General features: G+C 45.2%; 1 protein-coding gene across 1 annotated transcript in view; it reads left to right on the top strand.

The window, feature by feature from the left end:
* The window catches only part of ROR1 (receptor tyrosine kinase like orphan receptor 1), a gene marked incomplete at both ends in the record, with an annotated part of 181,138 nt that overhangs the window by 129,127 nt on the left and 25,343 nt on the right, over positions 1 to 26,668 (top strand). The window contains 2 exons of the mRNA XM_080624261.1: positions 4,896 to 5,183; positions 6,954 to 6,984. Of these exons, the coding sequence (XP_080480387.1) occupies positions 4,896 to 5,183; positions 6,954 to 6,984 (319 nt within the window). The remainder of the gene's footprint in view (positions 1 to 4,895; positions 5,184 to 6,953; positions 6,985 to 26,668) is intronic.

Here is a 26,668-nt window from a genome sequence, read left to right as displayed (position 1 = left end):
TCAGGAGCTAATCCTGCATCCCCATCGTGCTTTAAACACCGAGTGAAATCAGAAACATACAGCTCACACGGTGTTTGGGGGGGGGGGAAGGTCTCAAAATCCTCCTCCCAGCAAAGAGGGTGTTATTGCTCTAAGATGTGTCTTTGGTAATTTAAGATAGAGTAACCGCGTGGTCACAGAGGAGATTAACATTCCTTGGCTGGAGAGGACGAGCTTTTATTTTGAAAGCCACCTGGGTTCCACTTAAAAGCAGTGGAATGAATCCTTCAGGATTTATGACGGCCAGGCAGGCTCCTATTTAACAATGTCAACCCGGAGCCGTGGCAATGCACACACTTCCCTCCTTTGGAGGCACGCAACACACTACGTTTTGTCCTCGCACAGCTGTTGCTGCTCTGTAACATCAAACCGGCAGAAAGGCTGGCCATGAAGGATACCTAATATTTGGATTTTATATGCAGTGTCTCCAATTTATGTGCTTAGGATCATGAAGATGACTTATGATGTGTTGTGTTTGCATTGGCAACGGCTCAAACCCAGAACTATATTTCAGGCTTGGCTTTCCAGATATTATCTCAAGTCATTTAAAAGTTCATTATAGGGCACCCGCTAGTGCTGCTATAGTAAAGGGGCTGTCAGCATTTTTTCCAGGGTTTATAACTCAGCCATTAGAAGGGAAAAAAACCCCTCTGTGGGCTGAAACTTGGCGTTCGGGGTCTAGGCCCAGCAGTAAATTGTTTTTACAAATTAAAAGAAAATCAGTTTGACTATTATTAAATTAGAGGTGGGCTGCATTTTATTTAGAACCTTTACAGGCTTTTCTCCCCTTTCTTCTTGAAATGAAAAGGTTTCCAAAGTGTTTTTAGAGGGTGCTGCTCTCAAATACGGCTTTTGGTCTCTTCTTGAAACCCTGAGATTTCACTTCAAATATAATAAGAGTGCTTCTCCCAGCATAGCACTTTTCACCTTCAAAGTGCTTTATGAGCATTATCTCATTAATGTACATAACAGCCTCCCCATGATGTAAGAGGGATTATTATCCTCACTTTATAGCTGGAGAGATTGAGCCAAAAGGTTTAAGGCTGTTTTTAAAGGACTGAGTTGCTCAAATCCCGTGTGAGCTCTCGTTGGCTTTTGGGTGTCTACTTCCCCTTGGCTCTTCTGAAAATCACAACTGAAGTGATTCACCCCAAGACTACTCCGAGCCAGGACTGAAACTCAGACTTTCCAATGGCCAGTGCCACCAGATCATAGAATCATAGAATAGTTAGGGTTGGAAAGGACCTTGAGATCATCCAGTTCCAACCCCCCTGCCGTGGGCAGGGACACCTCACACTAAACCAGGTCACCCAAGGCCTCATCCAACCTGGCCTTGAACACCGCCAAGGATGGAGCATTCACAACCTCCCTGGGCAACCCATTCCAGTGCCTCACCACCCTCTCAGTAAAGAATTTCTTCCTTAGATCCAATCTAAACTTCCCCTGTTTCAGTTTGAACCCGTTACCCCTTGTCCTGTCACTACAGTCCCTGATGAAGAGTCCATCCCCAGCATCCTTGTAGGCCCCCTTCAGATACTGGAAGCTGCTCTGAGGTCTCCATGCAGCCTTCTCTTCTCCAGGCTGAACAGCCCCAACTTTCTGTGCATAAGAACCATGGTGTTTCTAAGGAATTACTCTTTAAGTCAAAGGGGGTCAACTCTGGGCATCTGGGGAGCTCCATGATGGCTGGGAGGTTGGGAGGTGCAATATGGTGACACATGGTGTGCTCTAAGACTATGGCCATACAACACGGTGTCTTCGTCGTGTGCAAGCAGCAGGTCCATCCCATTTCATGAGCCCTGTTCACCTCCTGCTGAGAGCACAAAAGGAGGATTTCCCATCATTTTCCTTGGCCTTTGGTCCCAGAAGGAGATGTTAATGCTGATGGCAATGGGGTGACCTGGATGGAAAACTGGATGCAAGCAGGAACTATCTTATATATTCTTTGCATAGTTGTTCTAAAAGGGAGAGGATGGTGGCAGTAGCTTTAGAGATTTGATGGGGTTTGATAGGTGAGAGTTAGGCACAAGTATTAAAAGTGAAATGAGGCTTCTCTTTGGCCCCTCCACACCAGACAAGACCAGCAATGGGTGGCTTCTGTGCATGCCAGGGAAGGAATGTTTGTCATTTTTTATGCCTCAGTAACAGTGCAGGGTGCTTTGGAAGCATTGTGAGACATTCAGCTCATTTTCAACTATGCATGTGTGAGAAACATCTCATGATGCTTCCAACTGCTCGAAACCTGCCCTGTTTGAATCTCCTCTCGGGTGATCTGCTTGGTCTGATTTATGATTTGGATATGAAAGGTATGGATTTGAGGACTCAGCTAAGCTGAATTTAGCAGCTGGACTTTGGTTTAGTGTTTCTGCAGTAGTTCATGGAGGAAGGTGGGGAACACGTAGAGGAGTCAGAATCCTAGAATCATCGAATCATAGAATCACAGAATGGTTTGGCTTGGAAGGGACCTTAGAAACCATCTAGTTTCAACCCCTAAGAGGCTCCTGATGCCGAGAGGCTGTTCCTGTTTGTACCTTAGAGAAGTGTCACCATGGCTCTTGCTGTACAGCCAGACTTTTTGCCTGACTTACTGTTGCTACTGATACTTTAAATCCTTCTCCAGCCCTCGGAAACCTACCCTACATCTCTTCTCCTTTATTCACCTCTCTTGTATACCATAGGACCTTTAAAATACTGTCTTTACCGTGGTGGTTGTCGTTAAGATCATCACACAGCTGAGGCCATCCTCTTTTCTGGCTGTGTTATACTGTAGATGTCTGAACCAGGCTTTGAAACGTTATCAGGAACTGAATAAATGACTGTGGTACAGAAATGTTACATTGGATAATTAAATGTGGTTATCCAGTTCCATGCTATTAGTGTGACTTTATTAAACCCAGATTGTGGAGAGAACCCAAGAACACGTGTGCCGACTTCAATTATGCTTCCCAGGCAGGATATTAAGATAGCAACTCAGAAACAGTTCTAATCTTGCCATGAAGCTTCCAGAAAGGATTCTGGAGAGCTGCAAGGTCAGTCTGACACCCCTCGGCCCATCCAAGAGCCATTGGACCCTGGTGTATGTCTTCACCAAGGGATGGATCTCTGCCCTTTTCACTCCATACACAGATTTCCTACCTCATGAGGTCCAAGGGAGCGTAGATAACAGTTGTGTTTTGCCCAGTTTCATACCTGTACATTAAATGGCCAATTGACCAGTGAAAAATATATGTATGGGCAATGCCTTTGTGCTAAATGTTTATCCTAATGGCTCCTTACGACCATCCTTAGAACAGAGATGCCTTTTATAAAGTGCTGTGCAAGAGCTTTCGTACTGAATAGAGTAAGTACAAAGGAAAGAGATACTGATACACACAAAACATAATGAAGGGAGTATCTAGTAAAGTCATGATTAAAGTAAATAATGAAGGGAAGTGGATTACTTAGGCAGGTAGTTGGCTAAGCTGGTTTTATACATGCTGCAGATTTTTTTCATGCTTTTAGGCAGGGTTATTGCTGGGGTTAACAGTAGATGTACCTGAGAATGGTGGAGCATGAGCAGCACAGCACAAGTTTACTTACCAGCAGGCTTTCCTTGACCTCCCAGTTGGCTCTGAGAGCACAGAGCAGAGCACAGTCTCTGGATGTCTCATTCTTTGGCCACCCTGCTGAGACAGGCAGCCGATCATAATGGGGTTTGGCCACTAATGACCACCTTGGATTTGAACCTGTGACATGGAGATGAAAGTCCACGTATTCCATTCCTTGTCCCAAATCCATCTCACTCGCTGCCTTTGAAGGATTTAATTAAATGCTGAATACAGTTAACTAGGAATAGTCCTTGCCCTGAACGGTGCAGAATGAAACAGCACTTGACAGGAGAAGGCAGTGCTTACAGATGGATTATAAGAGATTAATTTTGCTAAGTTTTGATTTCACATTCTCTATCTGAACAAAAGAATTCTTGATCTTCTGCTTGCACCTATCATGAGACCTATTTCAGATTGAAGATAAACTTAGCAAGGGAAATACTGAGTGAGAATAAAGGCTGTCTCCTAGATATGATCCTTATTCCTCATTTATGCTGTTAGTGCTTACAGATTCATTGACACTGTATTGTCTACACTGCTCTGTGAATTGATTATAAATGGCTTTGAGATCTTCACTTCTGAATGATTCTTTTCATATATTCCTGTGTTTTATGGGTCCTAACATGAGCAGAGGCAGATCTGCATAGGCAGAGGCATCAAAATGAGCAGCCAGATTTCTGATACCCATTTTTCATATTTATTGGTTAGCAAAAGGGAAGAATAGAAAGGAGAAGCAGTGTTACCTCCTTTTACTGTGTTAAATGAAGCCAAATAGGATGAGGGTGCTGAGGCGCTGGCACAGGGTGCCCAGAGAAGCTGTGGCTGCCCCATCCCTGGCAGTGTTCAAGGCCAGGTTGGACACAGGGGCTTGGAGCAAGCTGCTCCAGTGAAAGGTGTCCCTGCCCGTGGCAGGGGTTGGAGCTGGAGGAGCTTTAAGGTCCCTTCCAACCCAAACCAGTCTGGGGTTCTGTGATATATTGAGAAAGTAGAGAGAATCCATGGGTGTATGAAGGAAAAGAAGTTTTTGAGAAACATAGCATTGCTCTAGTCCAGGGAAATTCCAAAATTTGTTCCTTTTATTACCATACAAAAGTGTATGGGACCTATTACCTGCCCGGAAGCATCGATTAACAACTATTATTGCTTTCTGCTAAACCTGAGAGCCACTTCCTTTGTTTCCCTTTCAAAGACAAGCAGGAGCTTTCTTTAACATGGCATTTCCTGAGCTGGAGTTCTTTATTCACCTTTATTTTGCCCTTTTATTCACAGACTACTTCTTGACCCTTGATGAACCCATGAACAACATCACCACCACCCTGGGGCAGACCGCAGAGCTGCATTGTAAGGTCTCTGGCAACCCTCCTCCAACGGTGCGTTGGCTGAAGAACGATGCTCCGGTTGTTCAGGAGCCCCGGAGGATCTCCTTCCGTGCCACAAGCTATGGATCTCGCCTGCGGATAAGGAACCTTGACACTACAGATACCGGCTATTTCCAGTGTGTTGCAACCAATGGCAGAAAGACTGTTTCCACAACTGGTGTGCTCTTTGTAAAATTTGGTGAGTTTTGTCTTTTTAAGCTGTTCAAACTTACTAAAACAGCTCTGGAGAAAGGTGGGTTTGTCTACTGGAAATGAGCACCCTGGTTCAGTTGCATCAGCTGGTCTGATTCAGCCTATTTCTGGGAGCATCTCTAAGACAACACTTTATCCTCCCTGTCTGCTCTTTGCTGAGCTCAGTGCCTCGGTTTCGTGCTGCAATGGTGGCTTTTACTATAGAAAAGCCAACTGGAAGCAGGACTGAAAGACAGGGATCACTAAACATCAACGTTCATTTATGTGCTACCTGGGTGCATTCAGACTAGAGAAGAAATTATGCTCAGGTGACCTCCTTTGTCTCTAGTAAGTGAGAAATTTCAACCTGCAGTTTAGACTGGGGGCATGTTAATGATATATATATATAGATATATATAGATATGGGCACACACACCCCCCTATCAGGTACATGTTAATGATATATATGGATATAGATATATAGAGATATGTGCACACACACTGCTATCAGGTAAAATAAGCACTTTTTCTTCAAAGTCTACATGGAGATAATTCCCTTCAAAGCTGATCTTACAACTGAGAAGATTCCAAACAAGAAACAGATTTTATGTGTCTTCTCCACCTCCGCATTCAGAAGGAAGCAATTCACTGAGATGAAGATATTTGCACAGAGTCCTAGTTAATCCTTTCAGGAACTGGACAAATAACACACAAGGAATGATGTGTGTGATGAGCTTCATAGTCTTTTCTCATAAATCTGCCACATTTTCTAAATTATAATAAGAAATCAATCATTAGATGTTCTCATAAGGCATTGTCTTTCAGCTAATATCTGAAATTGAAGAGATTTTTGTATGAAAGGGTTATATTTTGCAGATGATTATATTATACAGATGCTCCTGTGGAAAAGAGTGAGTATTTTTCTTTTTTTATGACTGGAGCAACACTGAATCTCACAATTTGGTTTCTAGAGCAATACTCATTAGTATGAACTCACCTGAAACCTGCTGCAGCCGACTCTTGTGTGGCGAACATGCACTGCAGCCCCCCCAGCCCTTCCAGCAGTTGCCAGAATCCAGGCACCAAGGGCAGTAATGACAGATCAGTAAACTGCGACTGATGAAAGGGAGACTGAGATGAGCTCTTAGGCAGAAGCTCTTCCCTGTGAGGGTGCTGAGGCGCTGGCACAGGGTGCCCAGAGAAGCTGTGGCTGCCCCATCCCTGGCAGTGTTCAAGGCCAGGTTGGACACAGGGGCTTGGAGCAAGCTGCTCCAGTGGAAGGGGTCCCTGCCCGTGGACACAGGGGTTGGAGCTGGATGAGCTTTAAGGTCCCTTCCAACACAAACCATTCTGATTGACTCTGTGATTAATGCCCTCAGCCAAAGCCTGCGGAGGTCAGAGCTAATTCAATCCATGCATTTGAATCAGGCTTGGGATTAATTTTCTGATAAATAATGAAGACTGATGGCGGAAATGGTGCTGTTTTTTCCTTACATGCTTTTGTACAAGCCGCCTGTGGGTTGCTGTAACCTTTCCTGTGATGGAGCGTTGAAAGCAGGGTGCCTCACCTGTCTATTGTCCTGTCTATGCTGCTTTGCAGGCAGTCACTGCTACAGGATAAGGTCTTGTCTTTGGCACTGACAAACTGCGACTTGTCTGTTAAACCACATCCAACATGACAGACTGTTGCTTTTATCTTTTAAAAGGTTTTCAAAAGCTTCCTGCTTGCTCCCTGCCCATAACTCATCACACTGTTTTTCTTCTGTCACTTTTCCAGGTCCCCCGCCAACAGCAAGTCCAGGATCATCGTAAGTTGTTTCATGTCTGTTACGTCGATTCATTAATCTTGCATTTCAGCAGTCAGGAGTTCATTTGTCATTTTGTGTGACGGGAGCACTTTTACATTCCACTCTAAGTCAGATAGGATGGTAATTTATTATAACTGAATTATCTGTCTTGCAGATACGTTTTCATGTTATCATGTCAACTCCTATTGCTTACCCTAGACTTCTTAATTTCCACTATTATTACCTTTAGATCCCCTGGTCCCTTCAGTCTTTGAATTGATTTCAATGTACCTAACAAGTATCAGTAGGAACTGATCTTCATACATGTCATGGCCCAGCGTGGAAGATATTTATCACTATAAGTAGATTTTACTACCTAGGGGCTTCTTACTGATTTAAAAGGGACTGATGGTTGTAAACTGTATCCATATCTATCTGTAGCTGTATTAGTAAACTCTCTTAAAGCTGAGTTTTAAGTATCCTGGAGCTTGGGTTTGGTTCCTCCTGTTGGGTCCATACTGTTGGGTGTGAGCACTTGCCACGTGGTTTTGGCGGTGGAGCTTCTGTCTTTGGTAGCTTTTGAGGGCATAGATTTATCTTCTCCTCTAGTTTCAAGTTACATGATCAAACTTGCTCACCTTTTGTAGTCTGTTATCGTTTCAAGCATGATCTTCAACACTTCTGATGTTTGAATTGATTTTGTGATGGTGCATCCAGCTTATTCATGTCTTAAATGTATGGAACAATACTGAAAGCTTGTCTCTCCTGGTGAGGGAAGCTGCCCCATTAGATGAGAAATACTGTGCCAAGTAACACTTAAAATAGAACTATTAATACAGTTAACAAAGGGTGCAAAAGCTTGGAGATGTGGACGTTCCCAACTGCCCCTATAGATGATCATTCACAAAGTGTTGCAGAGAATATAAGTTAGGGAAGCATCTGACCACAAAAGGACATGCTAGGATGCCCTCTAATGGAACATCATAAAATGTCTTTGTCTTCCTTTTTGAAGGCGCCTGAAGTGAAGTGACTGAGTTTGTTTTGGAAGGGGAACTCTTTCCATGGACTTTAGCTCCATTTTGTGATTGGGGCGTTCTGGGGAGGAAAGCTTCATGGTGCTGTGGGACATGGAGACTGTTGTGCTCTTTAGCAGTTCGGAGACTTAATGACAGGAGGTGTATTCAGTGTCTACCTCCACCTAGTCTGGGGGTTCTATAAGTTGCAAGGTGAAGCAACACATCCTCGGTGGTCAGAAACTCACAAGAGAGCAGTGTGAGCACAGATAGCAGAGAACTGTGCTGGGATTTCCCTGCCAAGGCCACTCAGGATTGCCTCACTTGTTTAAAACAAAATGGATTTGGGAACCTTCTTCCCTTTTTTCTTTCTGGCAGGGTTTGGGTTTGGGAGGTTTTTGCCCCCCTGCAAAAGGAAAACCACAATTAAGTAGCTAAAAGCTTCACCCAGTTGTGGAGAAGTAACAGCAAATGGTCCCTCTGCTTCAGTGAGTGTTGTGCTGAGCTCTAAGGTGATGCCTACACAGCATCATTCAGACCATGAGGAAGAAACAAACCAGTATCACGAGTGCTAGTTCGGATGTATTACATTCTGCCTAAGCCAAGCACCCTTCTGCTAGCTTAACATGGCCCTGTCTTATTCTGAGTGTAAACCCCATATATCCAGGCAATAAATAGTCACGGTTGTCTGTATGTGCCATATCAAACATTAAATTGGCTTTAAAGTAACTTCATCCAAGATTTGCATTTTGTTTTCAGCATTGGTGTACGTGTGTGCGAACACAAAGAATGTGAAAAGGTGAAAAGAAAGTGAGACATCCTCGTTAATAGTTGACTTTATAATTGTGCCTTCTGATTTTGTAGCCATAAAAGATATTTGATCACACTTCATTACCCTGGGAGGTTGTGGGCTCTGTCTGGTGAGAGGTCACATTATGTGGAACATTGGAAAGAAACACCAGAGAAACGTGCAGAGCGATCTCTGTTTCACTGAATGGAGAACATTTACATTCCTGTAGAAAACCAGATTTAATCTATGAAATAAGAGAATCAGGAAGAGGCTTATGACAAAGAAATTATCAACTTGGAACTCATACTAAATGAGAGTAAAACAAAGGCCAGTGTATGTCATCTTAAACCTGCATTACATAGGTGTCACAAAAAAGCATTTGAAGGACTGCAGGCTAAGAACAGCAATAGTACATTTAGCCCAGAGAGGTTGTGGCTGCCCCATCCCTGGCAGTGCTCAAGGCCAGGTTGGACACAGGGGCTTGGAGCAAGCTGCTCTAGTGGAAGGTGTCCCTGCCCGTGGCAGGGGTTGGAGCTGGATGAGCTTTAAGTTCCCTCCCAACACAAATCAGTCTGGGTTTCTATGTTTCTATACTCCCCAGCAAACAAAGTTGTCTGACAAACAGATTTATTTAAGTTGTGCTAGAGATTAAAACAATTTTCTGGTATTCTGATTGCAAATTGCTTCAAATACAGAGAGAACTTGAAGCCTGCTCCCTGTGAGACCCTTCAGCTACATCAGCCCCCAGACTATTATGTTGTTTCGTAGTCTTGATGCCATTGTAGGACTCCTCATTGCTATTAGATGAGGTAGGTAGTAATGAGAAATGTCTGCTTTTGTTTATGAAAACTAACTCTATCTATACCAATGTCAGTTTTCAAGTTCCAGGGTAATAGATGCACTACATGGTTGACCTCTCTTGCCAGCATTTAAGACTCATGAGAGCCCTATAGGGAAACTTTTTCTCAGGAATGGTCTTGGAAGCTGGGTCATAAAATATCTTCCTGCCATGTGTTCAAAATTGAGACATTGCTCCTGGTGCTTTGGCCAAAGTGGCTGTGGATCCGTGGGTTCAGCTCGCTTTGGTTCCCCAAAATCAGGTTTTGATGGGAACCTGTGTCTGTCTTCCTTCGCTGTGCCGGCTGATGCTGGTGTTGCTCTGAGCAAATGGAAGAGAAGGCTGCGTGGAGACCTCAGAGCAGCCTTCCAGTATCTGAAGGGGCCTACAAGGATGCTGGGGATGGACTCTTCATCAGGGACTGCAGTGACAGGACAAGGGGTAACGGGTTCAAACTGAAGCAGGGGAAGTTTAGATTGGATCTAAGGAAGAAATTCTTTACTGTGAGGGTGGTGAGGCACTGGAATGGGTTGCCCAGGGAGGTTGTGAATGCTCCATCCTTGGCGGTGTTCAAGGCCAGGTTGGATGAGGCCTTGGGTGACCTGGTTTAGTGTGAGGTGTCGCTGCCCATGGCAGGGGGATTGGAACTGGATGATTAAGGTCCTTTCCAACCCTAACTATTCTGTGATTCTATGATTCTATGACACTCACCATGCATCATTATAGGGACATACCATAGTATTTTACAGTGTTTAAATGAAGGCTAAAAGTGGAAGAAGCACTTTGAAGGATGTTGTGTAAATGAAAACTCACACTTGGATAATGTTTTTGCCTTATCAGCATGAGTTTCTTCCCTGATGATAAGGCAATGAACAATCTCAGTGGCAAGCAGTGGCTTTGAGCAGTGGGCGTGCTTTTCCCATGTTGTCTGTATCAATCTACCATGAGTGGAAGGTTGTATTTGAGGATCATGTGTTTAAAAAACTCCATATGCTCAGCACTTTTTCTTTGCATAATTTATAGGCACCGAGTTCTGCCCTGATGTGATGGCAGGGAAATAGATGGGCCAACTGTAGCTGAAAGAGTAAAAAGGGTAACTGAACGGCTTCTGTAAAAGCAGACAGGCAATGCTGGATAACATAAGAACTCACGTGTGTGTTATATCCTTATTCTCTCTGCTTTCTTTAAGCAGTGCTAGAATTAGCTAGAGCCAAAAGTCTGATTTGCCAATCCATGTGAAGCAAAGAAAAGAAACTCCAGCAGAAACACACCACCACAGTCCATAAGGAAACCAAGAACCCAAAGGTATGGCTGCAGTGTCAAACACGGGCTGACCTGAACGTCCTTCCTTTCACTCTCCTGTGTTTGGCAAAGGTCAGCTTTAAAGTCCTTATCTGCCAGGCCCTGGAGTTACATTCCATTACGGTGCTCTGGTGCTCTGCCTCCCTGACAGAGCTTGAAGAAACTTCTTTGGTTTCAAAGAACCCCCCAACACACTCCCGCTTTATAAATAAATCATTGTTTTATCTGTTGGGTTGCCGGAAGGTGCTTCAGATACAGCCCCAGCTACAAGCAGCTCAGTGAGCTATGGGGAGAGTGAGAATGCCTGCGTCCTGCACTCCAGATGCGTGCCCAGGAGCTGCGCGGCCGCGCCGGCTCCGGCTCTCGGGAATAGTTTCCATGAAGTGGATGGTGTCAAGGGCACCTCCACAGCAGCAGGAGTCTGGAGGGGGCTCTTGTGGCAGATAAGTCAGGTCTTGCTTGCTCTTGGTGTAAGAGGCCACCCTCAGCTAATGTGGCCCCTTCTTTTTTTCCATGGAATTTATGAATGCAAGCTCAAATTGATTGAATAACTTGAGGAAGATCAAAGGGAGCATTTTGCAGTTAACTCATGTCAGTGTATACTTGTGCAGTGAGTATTTGTCTGTGTGTCCATATTTTATACACATACATACGCACCCCTGTACCCATTGCTTCCGAAAATTCCCTAAAAAACATGCCTTTAACATTGTTTTTGAAGATCCCATGCTTCACATCACTTTGACACTCAGTTTTTATCCATCATCCGTGGCAAGGTTTGGTCCTTTAAGGATGTAGAAATGTGTATCTTAACCTCAGGTCTCTCTGGTTGCTACAGAGATTGGAATCAGAAGGGGCTGAGGTCAGAGCACAGCAGATTCCTGGAGATGAGAGGGTTGGATATAACAATAGAGACACTTTGGCCTGGGAAATGGTTGTGCCCAATCTTTTCCATTGTTATTGTCCTTTTTTTCCCATTCTGTGTGATTTCTTCTACTTGAAGGAGTGGCCCTGTGCTTGCCCTGGACTTCACCTGGGTGCGAGTGACCGAAAAGGGACTGTAGTGACAGGACAAGGGGAAATGGACTCAGACTTAAACAGGAGAGATTTAGGTTGGATATAAGGAAGCTCTTCCCTGTGAGGGTGCTGAGGCGCTGGCCCAGGGTGCCCAGAGAAGCTGTGGCTGCCCCATCCCTGGCAGTGTTCAAGGCCAGGTTGGACACAGGGGCTTGGAGCAAGCTGCTCCAGTGGAAGGGGTCCCTGCTCGTGGCAGGGGTTGGAACTCCATGAGCTTTAAGGTCCCTTCCAACCCAAACCAGTCTGGGATTCTAGGAAATGAGAGGAGGGGGAGCACACTTGCTGTCTGTTTGAGAACTGCCACAAGAGCTATAGCAGTAAAGAAAACAGTAGTGCCATTTCACGTGGTGCAGTGGAAACATCAGAAGAACAGCCAGGCACCTCTTGGAAGTATTCTATATGTTCACAGGACATGGTGGTTTGGATTTTAAAGGAGAAAAATGAATAGCTCATCAATATGACTGCTCCTGTATGTGCAGCGGTTACTGTGCACCAGAGACAATGGCATGGATGTAAATCAGGCTGGATGTGTATACCACAGGCTGGCACCTCCTGAGTAGGGTATATACAGTCCTTGTGTCAGGATTGCTCTTGAGCAGTCCTTTTATTCTTAACAGAGCCTTTTCTATATAGATAACCTAAATATGACATTGTTTTGTTCTTCATTTAACCACTGGGAATGAGGAGAGGAGAGAAAAAGAAGAAGAGAGGGGAGGGCTGTAATTTAAGGGGCATTTGATTCATAAGATCAAATGGGGTTTGCAAGGCTATTGTGAAACCACAAATCCCACCGGAGTCTCCCATCCTCTTTTTCAGTGATTAAGAGTTCTTTGGGTTTTTTAGTTAAACACATCTGGGTTTTTTAGTAAAACAGATCTTTCATACAGTGCCTCTGTGTGGCTGGATGTCAGCGTGGTTCCTTCAATGAGAAAACGCACAACCACTGGCCACCATCCAGGTGAGACTTGGCCAACTGTGCATTCAGTTGTGGATTTCAAGGAGTAACAGGGAAACTTTCCCCCTTTTGACCACAGAAGCTAAATTTTACAGAAGAAAAGGCATTGATAAAGAGGCGGGAGTAGATTCCCTGGAGAACCACTCCAGCAGCATCCTGAGACCCACCACAGCACCCCAGGGCTCCTGCACCCAGGCTGGGTACCATGCTTGGCCCCCAGCGTCTTGATAAAGGAGGTGTATTGATTTCTGGTCCTGTAGCATGTTTTGGGGCTGTCACAGAAACTCCATCCCTGTTGCTTAGTGATGGAGGAAATTCTACATGAGGACTGCGTGCGAGTCCCATGAGTTTTGGTGCAGGATCTTTTATAGCCCTGCTGCGTGCTGGTGCAACAGCTTGTCCATACAACATATAGGGTCTGAGGCACAACTCAAAGTGGGATATTCTGTGTGGAGGCCAATATAAATACATTTGTGCAAAAAGCTCATGCAGGATGAAGATGAAGTCTGAGTGGCTGATGCTGACAGAAACCATGTTACGTTCTCTCACATTACTTCATTCGAGTGAAAATAATACTCCCTTAGTTTTGCCAGGCTCCAAGAGGCAGATTATCTGCTGTGAGCATGCCAGTCTTGGAATTGAAATGTGTTCAGGGAGAGCTGGGCTTCTCCTCTTCACTGGGTCTTTGATCTGCTGCACACTCAATCTGTTCTGCCACTGTCTCACCTTGTCCTTTGTACTGATTATCCTGCTGTGGTTTTCCTTGTGATGTTCCTGGAGCATCACAGACAGTAAGGTGACTGCTGACTGTGTGTGGCTGAGGAGGGAACATGCCCTTGGACTTCCCTGAGCAAGCAAAACCAAATGAAAACCTCTGGGTAAATGTAGTACAGAAATTAAAATGCCGTATTTGTGTCTTCTATTGAATGAATTGGCTACAGAGAGTTTTCTAATGTGTTTTATCTACTCAGGGTACTTACGTAGCTAAATATACACATTATCTGAAAACCCCAGCATCCTTTGCCTCTTTACCTCCTCTTATCTCCCGGCCACGTATGGGAAACTGAGTAAGATTAAAGGTGGGTTTCTGTTGCCTTAACTGCAGCTGTTTGTGTTACTTCAGATGCGGCTGAAGTCACACTCGTCTGGGTTTGACAACCTGGTGTGGTTTGCCCAAGCTATGCATGTGCAGCCTGTAATGAAATAGAATTGAGCTCTGTCTCTGGAGGCCACAATAATCCAGTGACGAAAACCTGTGCCTCTGGATTCTTGTTCTTTGCTGTGGCTGTGCATCGTCCTCTGGTGAGCAATGCAGCAAAAATCCAAGTTCTTTGCCCCAGCGTGGGTTAAGTTGTATTTTGTTGTGCTGTGCCAAGTCTACAGAAGCAAAACTGGCCTGTTTGGAGAAGGATCAGCCTTAGAAAGTGCTTTTCCCTTTTGAAAGGGTATCAGGTAAATGTTTTCATGAAGTTTAGCTGAAGTGTTCCACTCTTATCTGCCTGTAGTGCAAACAGAAACCCCTTCTGCCCTCATGAGGCACGAAGGAAAGGTATGACACAATGTGGAGACATAGTTGTATTCCTGAAAACAAAGCAGTTACACTGATGTCAACATCTTTTTAAGTGGGGAGGGAGAAGAAGGGAGTAAAGTACATTGTGACTTGGACCTGGGGTGCCAGGGTTCCCTAATGTATTTTTGTAGTACAGGGGAAAGGCAAACCCAGCTCTTAAGAACTGGGTTTGTTTTCATTCTGCTCAGGGTCACCCATAGCAACTACATAGGCACATAAATGTCTGGTGTAGAAATGGCCTTTGTGGAATGCTGCAGTCAGTATCTGAACAGTATTTGGACTTATATTTCTATGAGGTTTTAATACGACCCGGTTGCATGGTCAGGTGGACTGTCCATGTGTTACAACCCATGGTGGAAGTGAAGATGAAAATACAAAATTCCTTTTACTTGCTTAGGAAGTGCTCAGCTTTCAGGATCAGCTCTTGTGCTTTTTTACTTTTAGGTGCTTTTTCACAGAATCATACAATCATGGAATGGATGGGGTTGAAAAGGAGCTTAAAGCTCCTCCAGCTCCAACCCCTGCCACGGGCAGGGACACCTTCCACTGGAGCAGCTTGCTCCAAGCCCCTGTGTCCAACCTGGCCTTGAACACTGCCAGGGATGGGGCAGCCACAGCTTCTCTGGGCACCCTCGGCCAGCGCCTCAGCACCCTCACAGGGAAGAGCTTCTGCCTAAGAGCTCATCTCAGTCTCCCCTCTGGCAGGTTCAAGCCATTCCCCTTGGCCTGTCCCTACAGGCCCTTGTCCCAAGCCCCTCTCCAGGTTTCCTGCAGCCCCTTTAGGCACTGGAGCTGCTCTCAGGTCTCCCCTTCAGGAGCCTTCTCTTCTCCAGGCTGACCCAGCCCAGCTCTCTCAGCCTGGCTCCAGAGCAGAGCTGCTCCAGCCCTTGCAGCAGCTCCGTGGTCTCCTCTGCACTGCTTTTAGGATGTTAATTTAACCTTGCTGTATTAGTTGCACTGAACTTGTTTGACCATGTTTGATAAATGCTGAGGACAGCACTGGAACATGAATTTATGCTGTCCTTACAAACTAGGCTCAGATAGTCTTATTGTCGCTTTTTTAGCACTACAGATCTAGGAACATTTTAAACCCCACACAGGAGCTCTGTGGAGTGGCCGATACATGAAGTACAGACAGCATAGACTTTCCTTTCTCTAATTATCAGAGTTTATAGGAACACTTAAAGAAGCCCTGTAATTTCATCATTTGACCCTGAGTGTCTTTTCCTGATTGATTTTAAAGGGACAAAGTGAGGATAATCGTGAAGTTACTTCTCTTTGGCAGCAGAAAGGAAAAAATAGAATCAGGGTAGGCTGAGAAGTTGCATTCCTTACAGTGATCATCCCCTGCAGCCTGCGGGATATTGTGGTTATGGAGATGCTCTTTAACTGTTGTGCGCAGTTGGCAATCTGCGTCTGATTAATAATAAACTGAGTCTTGTGAGTTAAACCAAATAGCCAGACCTGCCAAGTATTGTTCCTATTAATGCTATATAGCCTTAATGTCACACAGAGGCCTTTTTCCCACTGAGCTCGCTGGCAGGAGCTGTCTGGGTAGGAGTTCAGTCCACCCCAGGACTGTGCTGTGAAGCTCCACAATAAGAATGGTTGGGAAAAAAGTGTTGGATTGGATTGAAATATTGAGCCTTCAGTATTTGGTTTTATTCCATGTTGAAATGAAGCTGAGACCATCAGGGTTTTAGTCTCAGAAAGTAAGTGTTGAGTAGCCCCTAGCCAAGCATATATAACCAGAGAGGAGGAAGATGCTGGCTCTGCTTTAGAGCAAAGGTATGGCCTGGTTTTCCCCTATTTCATGTGGTCATTCCAGATAACAGCTATTTGGAAGCCAATTCCAAAATTCCTTCTGGAGCTGGTGAAGGATTGCAGCAGCAACTTAATCCAAACCACTGCGTTCCTGTGCAACATTCCCATTTTCAGAAGATGGTGTTTTCTCTCCAAGACAATTTTCAGCAGAAAAAAGCTCATTTTGCTTTAATCCTAAAGGTGTTTTAAATGGCCTAAAAGGATGTCTTTGCGCCTGAAGGCTGTGACAATATTACAGTAACAATTAATTTCCCCTTCCTGCTCTGTGTCAGGTTACAGTAGTGGCTCAACAGAGCCTGTCTATGTGCTGCTTTGTTTTGGAAAGGCCTTGCACTGAATGTGTGTCTTGTCCTCAGACAGGGCAAATAAAAAGTCATATTTTAGAGTGTCTCTGATTGCCATAGGATTAGACCTGGTTTGTGTTATGCTCAGACAAGAAGGTATCTTAAAACTTCGCTCAGAGATTATTGGTCTCTTGTTTCATTTGCACGTATTTACCTCCTTCAATGGCTCTTTATTGAAGAGCTGCTAAAATAGAGATGGGTGCTGTTGTTTTGGGGAGGAGGGGTATATTTTATGATGCAGCCCAAGTGCCAGAGCCTCCTTTCTTGCAGTCCCAGGCTTTTGGAGCTTTCTGTTCTTCTTTCTATTGTTCCGGTATCTAAAGGGTGGCTACAGAGAAAACGGAGACTCCCTTTTTACAAGGAGTCACATGGGAAAGATGAAGGGTGATGGGTACAAGTTATTGCTGGGGAGATTCTGACTGGGCACAAAGGAAAGTCTTTCACAGTGAGAACAATCAACCATTGGAATAATCTCCTCAGGAAAGCGGTGAGTTCCCCAACACTGGACACTTGTAGGATTCAGCTGCTGGGGCATCTCGTGTAGGCCATGCTTTGCCTAGAAAGGTTGGACCAGATGCGGTCTCTTCCAACCTGGGGTTCTGTGATCCTGTTTTGGGGGTCTGCTGGTCTATCTGAAAAAAGAAAACACACTAAAAAGCTCGAAGACTGGAAAACAGCCTCCTTGTTTTCCCTATGGTAGCATTACAGTCAACATAAGACTTTGGTCTTGCAGGAGAATACGTTACTTGAGTTCCTCTTCTCTTGCTGTAGCTCCATTAGCACTATTGCCTGGTGTGTACAGGTGTTACTTGTGGGGAGGTGGATGCAAAAGTCTTTTGATGTGGATGGAAAGGTCTTTAATGTAGGAGGAAAGAAGGGAAATGGTTGTACAACCTGTGCTGTGTACTTTTGTGGTATAAAATGATTTCTAGCTGTCATGGAATGAGTTAAATGTCACTAAGTCAGAAAACTGAATTTGTGAATCAGTTACATTAATATGATTTTCTGAAAGGGAAAACTGAACTTCTGTCACATGGAGCAAGCTTGTTTAAAGGCATTCTGTGGTCCTGTTGGACTTCAAACCCTGCGCATTTTGGTGGCCAAATCTTATTACAGCACTTCCCTGGGCTTCTGGCCATTGGCACAGCACTGGGAGCTGGGCAAGTGGAAGGGGGGAAATAAAGAGAGAGTCAAACATTTCAGGAACCAGTTGATGTCTGAGGTCACCTCCAAGGTACAGCGAGATTCCCCATTGCCGTAAGGCCTTTAGTTACAAGGGAGATCTGTTTAAAGGCATATAATGTTTCTGTGGTTGCACTAAAATACCTTTACTAACCAGGTTAGTAAAACCTCAGTGGGCAAGTCTCAGTCTCCTTCTCATTTTGTTCTTTGCCTTTCATGCCCAGCTGTTGCTGATCTTCCTTACACAAATCCTCTTGTGCTATTTGCAGTTTGTGCTGATGGGGAACCGAGGAGGGATCTGTCAGAGGTCCATCAGCTCGCAATGGCATGTGGAGGCTCTGCTCCGGGCACAGCTTCAAGCAGGTTTTTGGTTTAGCTGTTAGCTGCCAGCTTCACTACCAGCGGGCTGGGAAATGGATTAAGATGAAACATTTGGACCATTAGAGTAGTGAAAGCTCCGGTTGCTTGTGGTAGGAATTATTCAAGAGAACAAAAAGTGGTAATAATAATAATAATTACAGTTCTCCAAACAAAGCGTGGGGACTTGGAGGGGGAGAGGCAGCTCCTGTGGCCTCTCTGCAATGCATTTGTTTCCTCTTCCAGGCTCTCTTTCACCCACATAAAAAGTCAGCTCTGTCCATATGTAACCCCCTTCTTCCTGCCCCCCCTTCCCGAGGGCTGTTTGTGCTTCTCCTCGCCTTTCACATGGACTCAGCACTGAGCCTTTGCTTTTCCTCCTAATGAGACATCCCAGGGCTGGGAATTCGGAGCTGTGTGCTGGTCCACATCTTTTCCCCAAAATCACTGTCCAGCCAGGAGCTGGGCAGCCACAATATTCTCTTCTTTAATCACCCCCGAGGCATTTTTAGATATTCTGATTTCATGAATGGGGAAGTGGTTATAAGGTGTTTCTCCTTCCACCATGAATAATGTTTTATGCTTCCCTTGGCCTGGCCTCGCCTGCCTGCTGGGAGCAAGCTCCTCTGCTCCCAGGGAAGGATGAGTATGGGCATGCTCCAGGTGCCCCCATGCTCGCATGGGTCTCTCTGGTGAAGACCAGAGGATGGTCACAGAGATGCTGCGAGGGCTGGAGCAGCTCTGCTCTGGAGCCAGGCTGAGAGAGCTGGGCTGGGGCAGCCTGGAGAAGAGAAGGCTCCTGAAGGGGAGACCTGAGAGCAGCTCCAGTGCCTAAAGGGGCTGCAGGAAACCTGGAGAGAGGGGCTTGGGACAAGGGCCTGCAGGGACAGGCCAAGGGGGATGGCTTTAACCTGCCAGAGGGGAGACTGAGCTGAGCTCTTAGGCAGAAGCTCTTCCCTGTGAGGGTGCTGAGGCGCTGGCCCAGGGTGCCCAGAGAAGCTGTAGCTGCCCCATCCCTGGCAGTGTTCAAGGCCAGGTTGGACACAGGGGCTTGGAGCAAGCTGCTCCAGTGGAAGGGGTCCCTGCCCGTGGCAGGGGTTGGAGCTGGATGGGGTTTAAGGTCCCTTCCAACACAAACCAGGCTGGGATTCTGTGACCACCTGAAAATCAGCAATTTAAAGGGCCACCCAGTGCCATTGGCAACTACATAACCATCCAAAATGAGTGTTGTGAGTCAGAGCCCTTTGATGAAGGGGCTGCGAAAGCCCATGAGAAGCTGGAGGGAACAGTTCTCTCCCTGAGCTAACAGCACAGCTCCTTGTTGCAAGGACATGTCAATCACATCAATCTCAAATTCAAACTTTACTCTGGACTTCCTCAGCCTTTAGGAGAACCACTGGTTTCAGTCTTGGGGCGGGTGTTCAGTCTAGTAAAACCATGACAAATGGGAATCAATCTGCATTGACGCAAGGTGCTTTCAGTGCTGCAGTGGGGCGTAAAACCTTCAGAAGGAGTTTTCCTATAAAAACAGCAGCGTTGGGCAGCCTGCCTGTGTGTAGTTACCTACTCAATGGCAATTTGTGTTACTCCATCACAAAATCATTGAGTGCAAGGAAGAAGATTATAAGGTGTTACATTATTTATCCTGATAATTAAAACCACACATGACACACACGCTTTGGCAGTTCAAAGCCATAACCCTGGGCGACTTCAAATACTGTAAAAGGAGTTAAGCATTGATTTCAGAATGTGTCAAGTTTACTGATCTTGTTAACAAGAAAATATGTGTGGTTACCTTGGTGGGGAAGGAAAGCAGTTATCATCTGACCTGTTATTAGCTGGATGCTATTACTGATGCCTGAGCCAACAAAGATCAGTGTTAAGCAAAAAATGAATCACAAATGTTCCCCTGCCGTAGTTTTCCAGGCACATTTCTTGTGTCAGTAAGTTTACATTAAATAAACAGACTTTCTCACAGTCCCGATTTTGCTCCAGATGAATGGGCACATTCTTTTGCCACAGATCTGCCTGGCAATTAGCACCAAGAGCACTTAGCAAGCAGATCCCCTTTCAAGGTTCACAGCTAGGTTGGAGATTTGGAGGTTTTGGAGGTGGGAAGAGACCACTGCATTCCTCCATCTACACAGGCTGTAGTACTTCTCTCAAGTGTGTAATGTTCCGAATCCCGTGGGTTTGTGTTGATTAGGGCACATCCTTGGAAAGAAGAAAAAGAAGTGTCATATTGATTTGATCTGTCTTTAACTTGTGAACATGCTCGCGCTGCGTCAAGTCAAATTCTATGCTTTCTGCCATAAAACCCTAGAATGGTTTGGGTGGAAGAGAGCTTAAAGCTCACCCAGCTCCAACCCCTGCCACGGGCAGGGACACCTTCCACTGGAGCAGCTTGCTCCAACCCCCTGTGTCCAACCTGGCCTTGAACACTGCCAGGGATGGGGCAGCCACAGCTTCTCTGGGCACCCTGTGCCAGCGCCTCAGCACCCTCACAGGGAAGAGCTTCTGCCTAAGAGCTCATCTCAGTCTCCCCTCTGTCACTTTAAAACTGTCCCCCCTTGTCCTATCACTGCATGTCCTTGTAAAAATGCCTTTATAAGACTCTAAATATACAAACATTGTTATCTTTACAACCCAACTCTTGACTTCACCAAAGCGGGTCTGAGAGGTCTCTTTTGCATAAGCTCCAGGGAATTGCCACCAGCTCTGTTACTGCCTCAAATCCTCTGTTGTTTGGACTTCATTTCAGCCATCCCACTGTTTTGTCTTCGATGATGGAGACATGGAGTCACTTGGGTCTGTCCAGGACATGTGTGAGTATCAGCTGTGCAAGGGCTGCCAGTCGGTTAAGTCAACAGCTGTGAAGAGATCATGGAGACATTGTCTCTTCTAATTCTTGGATCCAAGCTGTCTCGACCTGCCTGTGTTTAAAGATCTTGTTTTAGTAGGTGCTATCCAATGTCTTCTTTAGTCACTTTTGGAATAGAAACTATTTTGCTTATGGTAAATGATTAAATGCATTTACTCTGCACTGTTCTTGACAGTGCCACCATTTCCGTTTTCCACAAAACAAATGTGAATTATAGCAGAATCTCTTAGTCCTGGACTTTAAAGCAGAGTAAAAGCTTCTCCTCTACTGTTTGCAGCTCTGTTAGTTTCAGGAACCTCCTTGTCTGATTTTTGCTTCTCATGGCAATGTTTTAGCATGTAATTAATGTTTGGTGCTGTCATTTTAACTCCTCAACAGATGCAAATTAGCCCAGACACAAGGAGCAGGTGAGGATTTGACCAACTGCCCAGGGCAGTTGTGAATGCTCCATCCCTGGCGGTGTTCAAGGCCAGGGTGGACAGAGCCTTGGGTGACCTGGTTTAGTGTGAGGTGTCCCTGTCCATGGCAGGGGGTTGGAACTGGTGATCTTAAGGTCCTTTCCAACCCTATCTCTTCTATGATTCTGTGATTCCATGACTGTACTATCTTCTGCACATTTGAAAGGAACAAAAGGTAATGAGAGAAAATGCTAAATGTGAAGGAATGATTTGAAGAATGTTTGCTTTGTGTTGGGAGCAACAGTTGGCATTGGGAGCAACCGTTGGCATTGGGAGCTGCCACTATTTCAAGGTCTGATCTCAGCTGCATGGGGATAAACCCAGAGGAACTCCATGGGTTTCTGTGGAGCTGCTCTGTATTTCTCCCCAGTCAGAATAACACAGGAATGTTACTCCATGCTTGGAGAGAAGGCGTTTTTGTCAGACAAAATAGGCAGTCGTGCTCTTGCCAAAATAAAGTGTCTTGGCTGGCTAAAAGGAGCAACGGTGGATAAATACCAGTGCTCCCTTTGAGTTTCAGCTCACACGCACTATGTGTAAATAGCTTTGCTACATGAATCGTATGTGCACATGCCTTTTAAGATGATGTTTGCCTTAATCCTCATGTATTTGTTTTATGCAGTTGTACAGTACATGTTTTATATTACAAGACCATGATAAGAGTTAATATTGATACGAGCCAGCACTTTACCTACTCAAAGATAAACCCCAGCCTTTAGATTTGATAAAGTCCAACGGCAGAAGTACGCCAGGACAGACTTGACTAAAACAAGGTTCTAGAAACAGTTCTATTGTCTGAAATATCTTAAATAATATTTTTCCAGTGAGGGAATGCATTAATATAATACATAACTTTGATATAACCTCATTAATACCAAGTAATTTTGGTGTCACCATGCCATGTGGAGGCAGGTAGGAGGCCTGGCAGATGTGGCTTCACTTTCTAACTGAGGAACAATAGAGCTGGATGTTACAAGACCCCATTCAATTGAATTACTGCTGTCAATTGCTGACACATTGTAATAATAAAACTAAATAAACCAATTGGGGTAGTTTTATTTGTTGGGAAATACCAGTAAATTTCATATCCTGCAAACTTAGACAAGTCCAGGAAAATACATACAAGGGGTGATGGGTTCAAACTTAAACAAGGGGGATTTGGATTGGATGTAAGGCAGAAGCTCTTCCCTGTGAGGGTGCTGAGGCGCTGGCCCAGGGTGCCCAGAGAAGCTGTGGCTGCCCCATCCCTGGCAGTGTTCAAGGCCAGGTTGGACACAGGGGCTTGGAGCAAGCTGCTCCAGTGGAAGGGGTCCCTGCCCATGGCAGGGGTTGGAGCTGGAGGAGCTTTAAGGTCCCTTCAGCCCAAACCATTCCATAATTTTATACGTTCTCCTTCTTCCACCACTTGAATCAAAAACCCCCGGTGCTGGTTATGGGGGAAGTGTTCTATTTTCCACCTTGAATTCCAATTACTAGCTGTAAATGAACTGCAGAGTGGCATTATCTTGTATCTGGTGTGGTTTCTACAAACACCGTACTGCAAACAAACCGGGCTTTTCTTTCAGTTGCTCAGACAAACGTTTTAAGCTTGTAGTGTTTGGAACGGGCTGGCCTTGCAAAATTAGATGTTTCTATCTTTATTTACTACAACAGAAACAAAACCAAAGGAGGCCTGAATATACTTAATACTTCTTTTAATGCTGCTGCCAGAAAGCAGGCAGGAAGGCAGTGTATTCACTGGTTTGGAATAACTAAGAGGAAAAGGCAGTGACTGCCTTTTTTTTGTAGCAGCTGAAGATTTATCTGAAGGGGGGCTATAGGGATGCTGGGGATGGACTCTTCATCAGGGACTGTAGTGACAGGACAAGGGGTAACGGGTTCAAACTGAAACAGGGGAAGTTCAGATTGGATCTAAGGAAGAAATTCTTTACTGAGAGGGTGGTGAGGCACTGGAATGGGTTGCCCAGGGAGGTTGTGAATGCTCCATCCCTGGCAGTGTTCAAGGCCAGGTTGAACAGAGCCTTGGGTGGCCTGGTTTAGTGTGGGGTGTCCCTGCCCATGGCAGGGGGGTTGGAACTGGGTGATCTTAAGGTCCTTTCCAACCCAAGCCATTCCATGATTCTGTGATTTCTGAGCAGAAAGCTGCAGTTTTTGCACAGTTCTTTCTTCAAATGAGGACTTGCAGCATTTAGGGCTAAGCATCCTTTTTCAGGGCTAACCAAAGACAGTTCCTGAAGCGCGATTGCTTCACTCTGGTCTGTGCAGCCTATGTGGGGAGGTGAAATGCTTTTAAAGAAAATGAACAAGTTCCCTGTGCCTTATCCAGTTACCTTTGGAGAACAGATGGACAGATCTTGTTTTTCACTTGGGCATATTTGCACTCGTGTTTGTTGTCTTAAGAATGAGTTTCTTATCTGGAAAGCAGTCTTTTTCACAAGACATTCTAGGTTTAATATAACTCATGATACCTTTAAACCAGACTGCGTATTCCCAGCTGAGGAGCTTCTATTTATGTGTGTCTGTCAGGAGCAGAATTTATGATAGAGCTGCAAGTTATGTGAACTTTAAATGTTTTCACAGTTGTTAAACCTGACCAACTATTTCAGTGAGACGAACTGCTTAAAATGGATTTGGGCTTACAGCTACCCCCAGCTGAAGCATGCGTTTTATGCCCATAAACACAGCAACCTCTAGACTGCTCATCAGTGGAGAAGAACGTTTTGTTCCCACCTTGATGTAATTCCTAGGAAAGCCGCTTAGAAAAACATGTTTTCTGATAGATTTCTTTAAAGGAGTGTGGAATTCCAGATCTTTTTTTTTTCCATGTAGTTGCTTTCTCGCTGTCTTTACTTTGTAGTGCCTGGTCTCCTCTCTATCCCATCAAAGGAACCACAGATCCATGTTTCAACTTCATCAACACAAGAGCTTCTGCCTAAGAGCTCATCTCAGTCTCCCCTCGGGCAGGTTAAAGCCATTCCCCTTGGCCTGTCCCTACAGGCCCTTGTCCCAAGCCCCTCTCCAGGTTTCCTGCAGCCCCTTGAGGCACTGGAGCTGCTCTCAGGTCTCCCCTTCAGGAGCCTTCTCTTCTCCAGGCTGCCCCAGCCCAGCTCTCTCAGCCTGGCTCCAGAGCAGAGCTGCTCCAGCCCTCGCAGCATCTCCATGGCCTCCTCTGGCCTCGCTCCAACAGCTCCACGTCCCTCTTGTGCTGCTGCCCCAGAGCTGGATCAGGGCTGCAGGGGGGTCTCCCCAGAGCACAGCAGAGGGGCAGGATCCCCTCCCTGAGCTGCTGCTCACGCTTCTTATTGATACCTGAATTAGTGCTGCAGCATCTAACAGCGGTGTGCAGTGCTGGGCAGGTACACGGTACATGTTGGGTGCTGAAGCGCGTACCCATGCCCCTGGGTTCAGACTTTCCTCTTGCGCACTGTGTGCTCCAGCATTGCTCTGGGTAAAGCTCAGCAGCTTCGGCGGGATCTGTGCAAACATGTGTTAAATAAAAGCACAATAGCACAGCTAATTTTTGCAGTAAGTTTGAGTTTATGGTGGTTACTGGTATTTTTGCAGCACTTGTGGACTGCAGTAGTTATTGATGGGTGCAAATTTTTGGTCAAATAATAGTTGAAACAAGCTAACATTATATGTATTATTTTTAATTAGCTTGTGCTGAGGCAATGTGTTTCACTTTTAATGCAAGTGTCACATTGGTGAAGTCTGGTTTTCATCATGCTGAAGGTTAAAATATTAGGTCACCAGAAGAAAGACCTGGTTGAGTCACAGAAGACAAATTAAATGTTAGAAGGAAGGAGAGGGGAGGGAGGAGCAGAACTAAAGCTGTGACTTCAGAAAATAAGGTGAAGCAGGAAAGAGTTAGAGATAAAACGGGCTGCAGACGTTCTGAAGCTCTTTTTGTGCTGCTCAGCATTGACTCTTGGTGCTTGCAAGTGTTGGTATCAGTTCAAAATAGTTAAAGCTGTGGTTGCAGTGTCCGGAGGCTCAGGAAGGAGCGAGTTGTTGCTCTCTGTAAGTCATCTCTCCTGGGCAAAGAACAAGCTAGAATAGTTCTAACAGGGGATAAACAAGGTTTTTAACACAGGTTGCTGGAGAATGGGAGGTTTACATGTCCTTCCATGGGAAAGAAGGGAAAAAAATGCAAAGGATGGAAAGATAGCTTGAAAATGAAGATAATTTCCCATATTGTTTAAATATTCTACATACTAATACCATATAAAATTGTCTTCAGATGAGATGTTTTCTGTTTGGATGTTCTGATTTATGAATGTGTGTTATTTCCTATGTATTCCAGAAGTCTTGGCTATGCTGTTGCAAAGGTGTGTATCATAGAGCAGCAGGCAAAGCCTCTTTTGCTGCACACTTGAGCAGTTTCAGTGGTCAGCAGTGAATAAGCGGTTGTGAGAGCCAGGAATCATTAGCAATGCTAACTGGGAAACTTAAAATGTGAATTTCTCCTAGAAAGAACCCAGGATGTCTGACAAAAGGGATTTAATGTAAGGCAAACAGAAAGGTGTTACTTAAAACCTTGTTGTTATTCCACCCTCTTCCAATCCCAGGGGTTCAAAGTGCCCTTGTCCCTGCTGTTTGCTCAAACCAGCACTCCTAGGAGGACCCAGCTCCTTCTGCATTAAAACCTGGTCATGCCACACTTCTGGTGTAAAGAGACCTTCTCGTGTGGGATCAGTTGCATAAGCACTCACTCTGAGGCCCCATTGTGCCTGTAAAGAGGCAGTGAAATATGTGGGAATAAAGCCCAATATTGGGGAATAAAGCCCTTAATGTCCACACCAGGCCATTTGAAAGGTGACTCAACCTGGCCTCTATTTCACTTATATTTGAAGTTTCTTTTGTATCACAGGGGTGGACTTTTGTGTGTATTATGAGGGGAGGGAAAGCTGTGGAGGAGATGCACAATGGAATCTGCAACTTCTTTAATTGTTCGATGAAATCAAAGCAACCTAATAAGAATAAATTCCTTAATATCGGGGGGTTTTATCTGATTAGAGACTGAATGTGTGATATGACCTCTTTGTAGTCCTATGTATGTCCTCCTGGCAGACCCCAAGAGGCAGAACATTGTGTTGTTCTCCCCAGTATGGCAATGC

The sequence above is a fragment of the Psittacula echo genome (genome assembly GCF_963264785.1).
Source record: "Psittacula echo genome assembly, chromosome: 7".
Lineage (NCBI taxonomy): Eukaryota > Metazoa > Chordata > Aves > Psittaciformes > Psittacidae > Psittacula > Psittacula echo.
This window is presented reverse-complemented; position numbering and strand designations above follow the sequence as displayed.